Raw genomic sequence first — 14,255 nt, 5'->3', positions numbered from 1 at the left:
TCCGACCCATAAATCAACCCCTTTTTTAAATAAACTACCCGACCCATTTTCAACAATTTTGTTTAAATTTTTATTTTTTTTGGTAAATCCCGAAAATGAGTAATTGATTAATAAAAAATAGGAAAAATATAAAATTAACGCCAAAAATTCACAAATAAAAATTGTAACCTTAAANATCCCGAAAATGAGTAATTGATTAATAAAAAATAGGAAAAATATAAAATTAACGCAAAAAATTCACAAATAAAAATTGTAACCTTAAATTCAACAATTTCAACAATTTTTTAAAATTTTTATTTTTTTCGGTAAATCTAAAAAATGAGTAATTGATTAATAAAATATATGAAAAATATGAAAAAATATATAAAATTAACGCCAAAAAGTCACAAATAAATATAGTAACCTTAAATTCAAAAATTTCAACAATTTTTTTTTAATTTTTTTTTATTTTTAATAAATTACTCATTTTCGGGATTTGCCAAAAAAAATAAAAAATTAAAAAAAATGTTGAAATTTTTTAATTTAAGTTTACTATGTTTATTTGTGATTTTTTGACGTTAATTTTATTTTTTTTCATATTTTTTATTAATCAATTACTCATTTTCGGGATTTACCGAAAAAAAATTGTTGAAATTGTTGAATTTAAGGTTACAATATTTATTTGTGAATTTTTGGCGTTAGTTTTATATTTTTTTCATATTTTTTCTATTTTTTGTTAATCAATTACTAATTTTTTGGATTTACCGAAAAATATAAAAATTTAAACAAAATTGTTGAAAACGGGTCTGGTAGTTTGTTTAAAAGGGAGGTTGATTTTTGGGTCGGATTAGGTGTTTATGGGTTCAAATTTTTTAGGGTCATAATTGATCCCTTTCCATTTTCATATAAATGTCATGTGGTAAAGTCAAAATGACATGACAATTTCATGTGGCATTTAAAGAAATGGAAAATGAGCTGAATATGTCCAACAGGCCAACTAACGCCCATAAGGACATAGTTAGACGAAAAATTGGACGGTGAGGACATGAGTGAGCCAAACTTTAAATGGAGGGCATATCTAGACCTTTTCGAATAGTTTAGGGGCATATTTGACCCTTTACCCTATATTTTATATTGTTCTGAGTTATCTAATGTTTAATAGCAGATTTGGATTATAATCATACTTTAAGCCAAAAAATGTTAATTAACCTTATTTGTCATTTTATTTATTTATTTTTCGAAAAATTACATGAATTTTATACAAATTTTATATATTTATATACATGTTTCATATCAATTTTATACAATTTTCATGCAAGAAAATTGTGAGCGAAATTTTGTATACGTTTTGAAAAAAAAAAATCATGTTATGTTTGGCAAGAAAATTCCCCTACATTTCATAAATATGAGTTTAATTTATATATAGGGTGGGTTTGAATCTTCCTTTGACAAAAAGACATTGATTTTAGGTGAATTCCATTAGGAATCTTTTAATTAGATTGATTCAAAATAAATCAATGGAAAGTTAATGAATCAATTAATATCATTTTATGAAATGAGCTATTAGAAATAGGGATACTGTTGATTCAAAAAAGTTGCCGTCAAACATTTTTAGCTCAATATGGATGGAGAATAATATTATACCAAATTTCATAGTTCAAGATCTTTTTAGATTCTTTTTCAAATTCTAAATTAACTATGAAAACCTTTGTGTATTATGTAAGATTCAATGAGATTATTTCAAATCGGGTGTGTATTGGTCGGTTCGATTCGGTTTATCAGTTTTTGATTTTTAAATATGTTAAATCGATAATCAAATCAATAAGATATTTGTTATGGTTTTCGATTTATCGATTTTTGTTCTTTAACAGTTCGGTTTTAACCAATAAGAAAATGCTTTCAAATCAAATATATAACTTGTCCAACAATTTGGCGCGAAATAAAAAAGAGAGAAATCAAATTACTCGTTGAGTCCAAAAATTATGCTTAGTGTAGTAAAAGTATAGCAAATACTCACAATTCACAACCCTAGTCGTTGTCTAACCCTTGCCATCGTTGTTGCAAACTCTAGCCATCGTCGTTCTTAGTTCTTTAGGTTTTGACGTTGTGAACCTAAAGACTAAAGTAATACTAAAATCAAAAGGGTAAATGCAGATAGTAAAGTGTAGTTTCAATTGTGTAGGATCCTTATAGTTATAGTCTAATATAATGATTATATTAATATATTTTGTGTAATATTTATGCATGACTAAAAATTAAAATAATAAATTATTATATTCTTAATGAGTTATCGGTTAACCCAGTAACCCAATATTAAAAAAACCAATAACCCAATAATTATTTTCATAAAACCATTAAATAACCAATAACAATAAATCAATAACACTTTTTTCGGTTCGATTTATCCATCGGTACAATTTTGCACACCCCTAGTTCTAATGGGCTTGAGATAATTTACGCTAGATCCAATGTGAAATAAGTGAATTTATCCGGTTAAGATATTCTTCATTGATTGAAATAAAATGATCTCCTCAATCAACTTAACTCTGTCAAGTATGTACGAACAGTGAACAACAACAACAACATACCCAGTGAAATCCCACTAGGTAGGGTCTGAGGAGGGTAGAGTGTACGCAGACAAACAGTAAAGAAGTACAAAACACTTTAGTTGATTGCTGACCACGAAAAACATGGGGGAAAAAGGAGAAGAAGAATTTCGATTTTTTTTTTTTTTTTATATTTTTTGTTTCCTTAACCAGAGAATTTACGAGTAGGGCATTTTCATAATTTTTGTACTTAAATATAGTTTGTCATTTTTTTTTTTTTTTTAAAAAGTAGATCAAATTTAAGTTTTGGGTTATTTTTGCCATTTACCAATCCAAATGGTCAAAAAATGTCAATTTCTCAATTTAGAAACCAGGACTCTTCTCAGGCATATATAAGAGCTAGTACTCTTTTTCTCAAGCTAAAATCAATTGAAACCATATGAGCACCCCCACTCCCTCTGCCCACCCCCAAAATTCCCCAAATTCCCTCCGATTGCTCCGTTTTTGAATCGCCGATCAAGCTCCGAACTCTCAAATTTTCGATTCAATGTTTGTTGTAATTCTGATATCATAGATGTTGAAAAGTAGTATATGTTTGTTTAATTTCGGTTTTTTTGTTTGCCAATTTGTGATGTAATCGGTGTAAAATAGTTTAAATTTTAGGGTTAGGGTTTGGGCTTGGTTTTTGTTCATAGAGATGAAGAGTTCTCGTAGATCATGTCTGGAATCAGGTACAAAAAAGCCCAGATTAAACGAAGATTCTATTGGAATCAATCGCATTTCAAATGAAGGGAGTTTTATCCCTCAACGGGCTGTGAATTCAGGCTCTGTTGCCCCGAGATTTAGGGCAATTGACAGTTGGGAAGATCCCGAGAACAGTGATTCACTCTGTGAACCTTACCAGCCGCAACAGCCGCAGCAACATCAGCAGCAACAACAGCTTATCAGCGAATATAAGAGAGCCTTAGCAGAGCTTACCATTAATTCCAAGCCGATAATCACGAATTTGACTATAATTGCTGGTGAAAATATGCGCGATGCGAAGGCCATTGCTGCTATTATCTGCGCGAACATTCTCGAGGTGATATTCCAGTCTAAGTGCTGTTCTGTATGTTAATTGACTTCAATTAGTTTTCAGTAGACTTTATGGTTCTAAATTATTGAGATTAGTGTAGCTGGTTCGTTGTAAATGTGAGTGCATAGTGAAAAGTGGAGTACACAATTTGTAACAAATGTGGATTTCAGTGAAAGAAATTTGGTTGTGGAAGCAATTCGGTCTTTTACTATAATATATGGTTGTTTCTGTATGGTGATTGTGATGGTATGCTTATGAGATCAGTAGTCAGTCACGATGATTTCTTTGCTGTGTTTACAAACGTTGAGTGATGAGCACAAACAAAATTTTAACTGTGGTTATTTTCAGTGATCAATTGTGTAAGCTCTTGTGGATCCAATTTAGAGTTGTTCGTCCCGACTTGCAAAGCTATCTCATCTGCTGAATTTCAAGTACTATTTGTCACAGCTTGGTTTTAGACAACTCAAGGTCCCTTCAACTCTATTAATCTTGTTAGATATTGAAAGGACAGTTCCCAACAAGAAACACTAGGTGATTTCCTTTCATATGTCCAAGCACCTGGTAGTTTGTGCTGGTGGGAGGTAGCAGGTACCCGTGGAATTAGTTGGGGTATGGGCAAGCTGGCCTGGAGAACTACGGTTATCAAAAAGAAAAAAAGCAGCTTCCAGTCTTGCTTTACTTCAAACAGTGAAAGGGATGCTCCAGTCGCATAATCGTGAAACAGTTCTTATTACTTGTCTAGTAATTGAACTTGTTGGAAGGGTGTCTATAAATAATTCATCTATGCAGAGCATCATTGGAGTCGGTTTTACACACTTAACCTGTATGAAGGATATGCAGGATTTAACCTGTATGAATGATGCATGCAGGATAAATTCCTTTCTTTTATTATTTGTTCAAAAAAGTATTGAAGTGCTCTCCATGTTAAAGGGGCATATTGTCTCAAATAATTTTGCTTTTCTCAGCCCATTTATTTTTTAAAGAAGTTGATTCCTATGTTTATCTTGGTTCTTTGGGTTTTAAAGGGTAACTAGGGGATCTAATTTCAAGCTGTCTTATGGTACATGTTAGTAAGATACAGAGATGGAATCTTGTTGGGACAATAACATATGATAATTATAAGATCTTTCAAATCAGTGTCTCGCTGCAGAAAATCTTCTTTGTGTACATGTTTTATTGAGATCTCAGAGCCTTAGTTTCACTAGGAGCAAAGTTTTACCTTTTTTTCACCAAAGACAGAAAACGTCATAGTTGCTAAACATTTCGACGAAGAGGTCGTTCTTTCGTTACATTCTCGAATCATGCTATCTCACTATTTTTTCTGATACGGCTCATGACCTACAAAAATACCTCCAACTCAATCACTGTTCAATGGTTGCTGGACTATTGCTAAGTTTTGGATCGATTAAACGCACACTCACCCTCTAGATTAGAAGAATAAGAATAAACGCACACTCAGCCCCTATCAACTCTGATACTGTTTTCCGCATAACCCTTTTAGCAAGAGCTGAAGTTGTCTTGAAGAATCTACTTCCAATCTCTGGATGGTGTCTCAAGTCCTCTAACTTAGCATAAAAGTAGGTGTCTCTTATCTTTTATTCCATTTTCCTATTTATGGTCGAAGGTATGTCTGAAAGAAGTTACAGCTGCTTCATGACAAGTTTCAATAGGCAGGTTTCTCACTCTACTGCTCATCAAAACTCTTGGATTCTTTGAATGGTTGTTCTCCTTGCGACATTAAATTGCATTGGTAAAATAAAGACTATGCAGGTAAAACTAGTTTACGATGCAGTTTTAGTTCGTTCGGGATTGAGGTGTAGTTGTTCTTCTGGTTTTAGGTAGTGGATTCAGTTGTTTCCTATGTTAACATGAGTAAGTCTCCGTTCATATAGGGTCCATCCTTCTGAATATTAGATGGTTGTATATGGTGATTCTTCAGCCATGTTACTGCTCAGTTTCTGTACGCTGTTTATATAGACATGTATGAGTGTCCAGTAACTCCTTCCTTCATTTTAGACTGTCCTGTGGGACTTCACATTTGAAAGGGCATAACAGTTTTCTCTGTACTTCTTTGACTGATTATGCTGTCTTACTTGCTGTTTGCCTTTTGTCATCATTTTGAGAATTTGCTTTCATGCTCTTTCTTTGCTTTTACTCTGTATCACCTGACTGTTGATGGCTATGGCAAGCTCATGTTAATCTACCTTTGAACATCATTTACAGATTCCTAGTGAGCAAAAGCTGCCATCTCTCTATCTTTTGGACAGTATTGTGAAGAATATCGGGAGGGATTATATCAAGTATTTTGCTGCCAGGCTGCCTGAGGTCAGAATTTGATCTATATGCACTTCATTGAGATTCTATTTTTTCTCTCTAAATTTTGTAGTTTCTTATGTCTTGCCTCTTTTCCTGAGAAAGGCTTTGTTGCTATTCTTATCCGCTTTCTATTTTTTCAAATTTCCCCCCTATGATGTAACACACATCTGAATGGATGAAGATGTAGAAATGAAACCCATTCTGTCATCTACTCATCTCTTATATAAGTAAATACGTGTAGTTTGGTAAGTGTGCTAATTGGTGCATAATAGCCTGTTAAGTTTTTTCGTCATTATTGGTTTTCCTTTTTATGTTTTTAGGTTTTCTGCAAGGCTTATAGACAGGTAGAACCTTCGGTACACTCTGGGATGCAGCGTCTTTTTGTAACCTGGAGAAAAGTATTCCCTCCTCAGCAACTTCAACTTATTGAGAAGGAGCTTGGATTTACAACTGGTGTCAATGGCTCTTCATCAGGAGCACGTAGAGATGATTCGAAGGCTCAACAGACTGCACATAGCATTCATGTAAATCCCAAGTATTTAGAGGCAAGGCAGTGCCTACAGCAATCAACCAGAGTTAGTATTTTCTATGCTTGGTTTGAAAAAGTTTGTAAATTCTGTTTGTTTTAACGATCAGATTTTGTTTTTGAAACACTTATCCGGAGAAAAAGATTTTCTTTCCTTTGTGTTTATGTTTGCGGAGCACATATGATAGTGCCTGTAGTTCTAATTTTGTTTTGGAGTTGGGATGAATTGTTAGGTAAGTGAACTATAGACCACTTATGTAGTGGAGTCTAAATGGTAAAATATTAGTGGTCTTGCCGAGTGCAAAACCGGTGTTTAAATTGAGGTCGTGCTTGTCAAAGATAGTATAGATAATGTTGATCCCACGAGGATTGAGTTTCTAATATGCTAATTAGTATTGCTTGAATACTATTTGGGAAATCTAATAATTTTAGAAATATAATTCAAAACTTGATAATGATTGGAAAAAGAAATAACCAACCCAATTAGAACAAGCCCTTATAACATAGGGAGATAAATGAGTTGAATCAAGAATCCACATATGGAATAACTGACGATTTTCACTTCCTTTCATCAAACCTGGTTAAAATATGAATGTTTCTCACGAATACATTCATTCCCTCTAATCCTTTATAATTATTGTACTCCTTTCGGTTATACAATTAATAGAAAGAAAAAGATGTATAAAGATGTGAAATTAGTGTTGAATGATTCTCTAAAGATAGAAATATATAGATTTCTCTCGAATATCTATCACTGTTATCGAAGGCGAAAAGCACAAAAAAACTCTAAGGTCCGTTGGGATTTTAGCACAAATAAAGCGTGGGCTTAATGAAAAAAGGCTCAATGTGAGAAGATATATATGTTTAGTCTAAGACTAATAATTATAAACATGAATGACAAATATATGACCAAAGAATGCCCCCAAGGCCTAGCTCAAGTGGTAAAAGGTGGAGGATTTGTGGCTTAGGTCGCAGGTTCAAGCCCCACACCATGCAAAGCGAAGCCCGGTATTTAAGTGGAGAAGGGTAGAGGGGCGGGCCCATTATCCATCGAGTTTAGAAGGCTGTGATTGGTCCAAAGGGCGGGTCACAGACGGATTTCTCGGTTATCAAAAAAAAAATAAAATATATGACCAAAGAAATTGAAAATAATTTTTTTTTGAGAATTAAAAGATTACAAACTGTCTAAGTTTGCTCTCGTTGAGAGTCGAACTCAAGACCTACCGCTTACTAAATGGGTGCTCTAACCAACTGAGCTACGGGAGCTTAAAAGTAAAATTATGATAAAGTGAAGTATCAATTGTTTAGTGTCACCTCTTCAGAACAGGTTCATTGGCAAGGAAAAACACGCCTTAGAACCTAGATAATGACACTGAAGCGCGCATAAAGTAAGGCGAAGCGCTCAACACATTTTGAACCTCGCTTCAGGGCTTAAGCGCACCTTTGACAACACTGATATCTATGTGACACAACTAAGTTAAAATACTAATCCCTTCTCGCAAATAGAATCAATTAATATTCAACAAAAGAATATCATACACCCAATCAAATCAATGGGGAAATTGATATCTTGCGAGTAATAAATCAATGAACTCCTCAAGAAGTCAAATAAGCACATGCAATGAAAGGTAAAATCAAACACTAATCAAACCATAGGTTTTAACAAACCTCAACTACGAGAAAGCCATTCCATAAATGAAGTAAAAACAACCATAGAAAAGTTAAGATTCATCGGGTTCATTACAAAAAATTAAGAGATGAAGGTTTAGAAGAAACTCTAAAGTCTAAATCTCTTGAATACTCCTTAAAAATCTTGAGTTTTCTCTTCTTTTCTCTCCTCTTTCTCCTAGAAGTTCCGTTGTCCAAAGTGTGCGGGCTCCTCCCCATTTTGTACTCAAGTCACAGCGACAGAAACTTTGACTGCTGTGACGGTCAGGACTGCCTAACAAATTCTGAAGGAGCATCACAGTGATCAAAACTTTGACTGCTGCGATGGTTGGGGCTGTTTTGTGCCCAATTATTCTTCACCTGTTTTTTCTCCATTTCTTGCATCTCTTTCGCTTGAATCTTGTGTATTTCCTCCTCATCTCCTTCATTGCATATCTATCATAAAAACTATACAAATATGTGAGGAATTACATCATGTAATACTTAAATTCACTAATTCAAACACGAGAAAAGGCATAAATACACATATAAATGCGCCTCATCAGGTCTCAATACTCATATCCTCATTGATGGGTGTACTCATTGTAATTGTTGAAGAATGACAAAAGTCCCACATTAGTGGTTAATGAGGTGGGTGGACTTAACGCTTGAGCAATCCTCCTCCCTTTGAGCTAGCTTTTGGGGTTGAGTTAGGCCCAAGATCCATCTTTACATGATGTTTTGCCAACTTGTAATGTAAACTGGTTCAAGCAAGTAGTATCAATGCTTTGGTTATAAATGATGCTCTGAGGATTTTCCTTACGCATATATCTCCTGGTCAATTATCCTTATTATTGTTGTTTATTATGATTTAAGGCAAAAGGATCAGCTGATGACATCACTCCACGGGACATACAGAAACCAGAGAGAGCAACCAGTGTAGGTTCTGAAAGATCTTGGTTCGATATATCTGCTAAGGTGTGTGGTATATATGTGTTTCTAACATATACATGCATGATTCTTCTATGAGTCTAAGCCAGTTGATAGTGCAATATATGTAGTGTGTTCAGAAAGAGCAGTTGAATGAGCGAATCCGCGAGAAAACTACAAGTGCAGCATATGGAGATCCTGAATATGTTTCTGATTTGTCAAGGAGTTCTGGATTTGGATTAAGAATAACAGGTGAAAAGCTAAAGGAAGAGGGACGTGATAAATCTTGGTACAATCCTGCAAATGGTAAGATATTAAGTCAAAGAAATGGCTTGGACCTTAAGCATGGAGTCCAAAGTCCATCCCAGAATACGGCAAATTCTGATGCATATCCACAATCGACACACTCCTTCGCCAATCAAAGTGGTACTTTGATGGATCGGAGTTGGCAGAGTTCTGATGAAGAGGAGTATATGTGGGATGATGTCAATTGTGCAGATAAAGATCAACGGGCATCCGAAGATCCATATAAAACTGTAAGTGTAAATGTTTACCTGATTCTGCCCCTCACCTTCCTTCCCAAAAGAAAAAGTAAGTAACCTGTTTGTACATCATGTGCAGTGCATCTCCCTTATAGATTATGTTCTGGTAGAGTATCCCTTCTAAATTGAAAATATTGCTGATTATATCTATAAATATTTTCAGCAATATCTAACCTGCTAGTGTGGTTTTTACGGCCAATTCAAAATGTTCACTTATATAATTTTCACATTATACCAGCCAACTACTTCTCATTCTCAAAAAACTAACTTCAGTTTTGAGTAAGACTACTAGTTGTCAAACATGAAAAGGAACTTCCATCCCCATCTTTCTGATCCTTGTTGGCCTCTCTCTCTCTCTCACTCCCTCCATCCCTCTCTCTCTCTATTGAGATCTCAAAGCACCTATTGTATACCTCTCTACCCTACCAATCTTCTTATTATATGATATATATCAGCTTTCTTCTCACCTAGGGTGAACTGAGGATGGATACTTAAGTAGTTCCCCAGAATAAAAATTAGCTACCTTTGTTATAATGATATAATCATGCTTTAATTTGTGGAGAGGTTTTAATTCATTTGCAATTGGATGTTTTGTCTGACTTTTTATATGAACCTCCTCCTCCATGGTTTCTTGTCTTGTTCTTTGGTTGTTTAGTCTGGTGTTTCTGCAATATGAATAGAGAACCTCATGCTTCATCTTGTTATTTGCATGAATGTGCAGGGCTTAGATAATCAACATCCGAGACCCCAAAACATATTTAGGTTAAAGGCTGAAAGTGAAGCCTTGGCTGACTCTCTTTCCAGAGAAGACAATGGCCAAGCATCTTCCAAGAATCAAATATCATCGATGTGGTCAGATGAAGCTAGGCATTTGGCTTCTGTTCAAAGTACTCCAGATCATCCAAGAGGTCATCTAACCTCTTTCAGTGGGTTGCCAACAGCTACAAACTCCATAGTTGGGAAATCTTTCCAGTCACAGAAAGATTCAAGTCATGTGGGGACACCAAGTTATGGAATAGCAAAGACTGCAAATGGATCCAGGGGAACTATAATGCAACCACGAGAAACTCGAGGAGCTGCCCCTCCATCTTTAGAGTCAGCGATGCGTCAGCTTCCTCCGTCTCCATCAATCTCGACCGGCAATTTTAGTCAAGTAGTTAACAGTCTCACTAGAGATTATCATACACAGACTGAATCTCATGCAGACCCAAGAATGTCTCAATTTTCAAGGAGGTCAAATTTAGATCCCCGTAAGCAAGTCCCCCAGGACTCTCTGCCAATGACATCTCAGAGTGCTCATTTGGTTAGTTCACAGATATCACAGACTCCAAGATATAATCCATCTTCCATGATGTCATCTTTTCAAGAAGAACATCACGTCTCTTTTCCTGAAAAAATCCAACAAGAAAGTCCTGAATCTGAATTTTCCATTCCCAGCCAAAAGTCAATAGTCACTCAGCTTTCTGGTTTTGCTGATCATTCTGGCACCGTGCCTTCCATTCTTCAAGGCTCTGAATCCTCAGGTCAAACGAGTATGAGTAGTCTGTTGGCTGCTGTTATGAAGAGTGGAGTACTTAATAGTAGCTCTAGTGTCGGCACACCACTGAATTCTTGTGATAAGGGGCCTCTGTCATCCCAAGCCGGTGCACAGCCTCCTATACCCAGTGGTTCTCCTATCCAACTTTTGTCATCTGGACCAAAGGCTCCACATTCTGTTGTGAGCGTACAATCGGACAGAAATGTTTCAAATCCCCCAAGTTATTCCCAGAGAAATGGAGAACGACCACGACTGCCACCTGACCCTGCTCCAACTCCGGTAGGTAGTGAATCATTGCAGGCTCCAAATGTGGTAAATGCTGCTTCTAATCCTGTTGCAAAACTTTTGAATTCATTGATGGCAAAGGGATTGATATCTGCGTCAAAGGAGGAGTCTCCAACTTCAACTCCTCCACCGACACCTCCACAAACTCGGTTCCAGTGTCCTCCTGCAAGCATCAGTTCAACTCCTGGTGTATCTGCTCCAATTTCCTCATCCACTTGCTCGTCTCAAAAGGATGAGCTGTCTCTCTCTAAACCTGCTGCTAAAATCCCTGATGCATTACCTCAGTCCAACAAAGAAGAGAGAGAAGATGCATTTAAACCAGGTGTAATTCGGGAGTCCAATCCTGGTGTCATCAGTGAACTTCTTGATGACGTTCCACATCAATGTGGCATATGTGGTCTTCGACTTAAGCTCCGAGTGCAACTTGATAGACACTTGGAATGGCATGCATTAAGGAATCCAGATGGGAAACTGTTGCATAGTGAAAGGAGGTGGTATTTAAATTCGGGGGAATGGTTTGCTGGAACCGGTAGCGTCCCACACTGTGGTATATTGGCAGTACCAACTGGAGGTTCTAGCAAACTATCAGAATGCACTGAGGTTATGGTTCCTGCTGATGAAAGTCAGTGTGTATGTGTCTTGTGTGGTCAGGTTTTTGAAGATTTTTATGATGAAAAGAGTGACAAGTGGATGTTCAAAGGAGCTGTTTACATGGATGATTCATTGAACGAAAGCGGTATTCAGAATCCTATAGTCCACAAGAACTGTACATCAGAAGATTCTCAAAATTGGATGCTTAAGGATGATATAAAACAGGTACGTCAACTGTATCCATAAGTTTTTCCTTTGACATGTCTGATCTATAAAATAAATGAGAATGGTTATGTAGATTCAATTCCAAGTTACCGGTCTGATTTAGTTTGTGTTGTATTAACTATATTAAGTATAACATTTTTGTGCTTGATTGAACTGTGTATAAACAAAATGGGAATAATTGTTGTGTTGAATCAACACGGTGAAAGGGTGTCATATAGTTTATGTTGGAGTTTTTGTGACTTTTTGGTGTTTGATGTACTTTGTATTTGTCATAAATAAGCTTGTTGAGTTATTTCACTATATGCTATTGAATAAAGACAGATTTGTCATGTCAGCATGCATCAGGTACAGTTAAATGCACGTAATATCTATTTCTATGAGGATATATGTGGGTATTGATGGATGATGTTGATATTCTGGTTTTAACTCTGCTTATAGTTGAATATGATTCTCTAAGTGTTTGAATTGAGGTTTAAATGGTTAGCTCCCTTACTTTAAGTCTTTGTTTTTATCTTCTCATTCAGTTCTCGGTGCTTATTGGTTAAGATATTGGTTGAGTTCTCCTAAATAGATGACTTCTGTGGCCTAAGTTGAAAACTGAAACTCAGTGGACTGACATAAAGAAGAGGAATCTTAATGCAGAGAATTTCTGGGGATCGATCATTCCTTTAATTATGCATAGGAATTGCCAACTTGCTTTATTATGCTTATTATAGTTGATATATTGTTCTTTGGTATTTTTTTTCTCTTTGAACAAGTTACTGCTAGCTGTGATTACTTACGTGCTTGATTGGATTAGTTGTCATTACTTGACTTATATTTGATACCACTGTTTCAATTTTGCAGGAGTCGGAAGACTGGTTTACTGAGTTCATGGATTAAAAGGAATTGCACAGGGGTATGTTAGTTCAAGGTGGATAGGTTCAGTACAATTTACTTGTACTGCTTGTGCATCTTCCTTGTTAAGCCTCTTCTAGGCTTTGCTTTTAAGTTATAATGTGATGACAATCTTACATTTTTGGCATCATGTTATCCAATTTCGGTTGAATCCTTTGTATCTTACATTGTCCTGAGCAACATGGAGGCGGTAGAAGCTCATATGCGGTTCGGCTGAACCCATTAGCCTTTGCTCAAACAATGTTTGTTTCAGAAAATTCATAAAATATGTACAACATTAAATTTAGAAACCAAGTGCTAGTTATTAGCACTTGAAGTTGTCGTTCAAAAACTCAAAACCCATAAAGCTGAAATAACAGCTTCGCCTCTGCTGAGCAACTGTTGCCATTGAACCAAAATCATCGAGCTGCATTTCCATTCGAACTGCAACATCAGAGTTATGACCTAAGCAAGCTACTGCATCACCTTCTCTATGAGCTATGGATTTAAGTTTTAAGTAAAGCATTACATCTTGCTACTGATTTGAGGCTGGAAAATAGTTGGAATTCCTTTCTTTATTTCGGTGTTCGTGCCATTATCCCTTTTTATAGATGGTGTACTATGTGTATTTTGGATGTGAGATGAAAACATAGTTAAACTTGCGATGCATTCTCCTTGTAAGTTCTTGCTTGATGCTGTTTCAAGCTGTTGGTTCTATAACTATGGTCCCGAATAGAGCAAAATCAAAACAGATGATTATTCATATAGCCGACTCCAATTAATTGCAACTCAATTGTAGTTGATTGATTATTGATATTATCTGTTGTTTGTTGTGACATAAATGAAAAACCTAGGTGGGATTTTTCAGTGCGAATTCGGATTTAGTCGGGCTGAAATGTGGGTACTGAACACCTGGGAAACCAAAAAAAAGGGGACAAAAGTGCAAATGACCCTTATGAAGTCCTCTTGTCTCAACATCTGATACTCGTGCTTCCAACTTTAATAGCAATTATTGTCCATAAAAAGCTGTATATTGCAATTCGTAACTAATTGGTTAAAGTTGGAAACACGAGTATTAGATGTTAAGAGGTTTAGAAAAGAGGACTTCTTAACGGTCATTTGCACATTTGTCCCTATTTTGTGCTGGTCTTAATTTATGTCAAAACAAACAACCTTTTCT

General features: G+C 35.7%; 1 protein-coding gene across 1 annotated transcript; it reads left to right on the top strand.

Annotated features, from left to right (window-relative positions):
* Nucleotides 1-2,952: 2,952 nt before the first annotated feature.
* LOC125865668 (uncharacterized) lies at nucleotides 2,953-13,617 on the top strand. The gene is made up of 7 exons (XM_049545874.1): nucleotides 2,953-3,606; nucleotides 5,824-5,925; nucleotides 6,237-6,491; nucleotides 8,966-9,067; nucleotides 9,151-9,555; nucleotides 10,283-12,199; nucleotides 13,046-13,617. Exons 1-7 carry the CDS (start codon nucleotides 3,223-3,225, stop codon nucleotides 13,079-13,081), a joined length of 3,201 nt encoding a protein of 1,066 aa, XP_049401831.1. The 5' UTR covers nucleotides 2,953-3,222; the 3' UTR covers nucleotides 13,082-13,617.
* Nucleotides 13,618-14,255: the final 638 nt, after the last annotated feature.

The sequence above is a fragment of the Solanum stenotomum genome, chromosome 5 (genome assembly GCF_019186545.1).
Source record: "Solanum stenotomum isolate F172 chromosome 5, ASM1918654v1, whole genome shotgun sequence".
In the NCBI taxonomy this organism is placed as follows: domain Eukaryota; kingdom Viridiplantae; phylum Streptophyta; class Magnoliopsida; order Solanales; family Solanaceae; genus Solanum; species Solanum stenotomum.
Note: the sequence above shows the minus strand (reverse complement) of the source record. Positions and strands in the feature narration are given on the sequence as shown.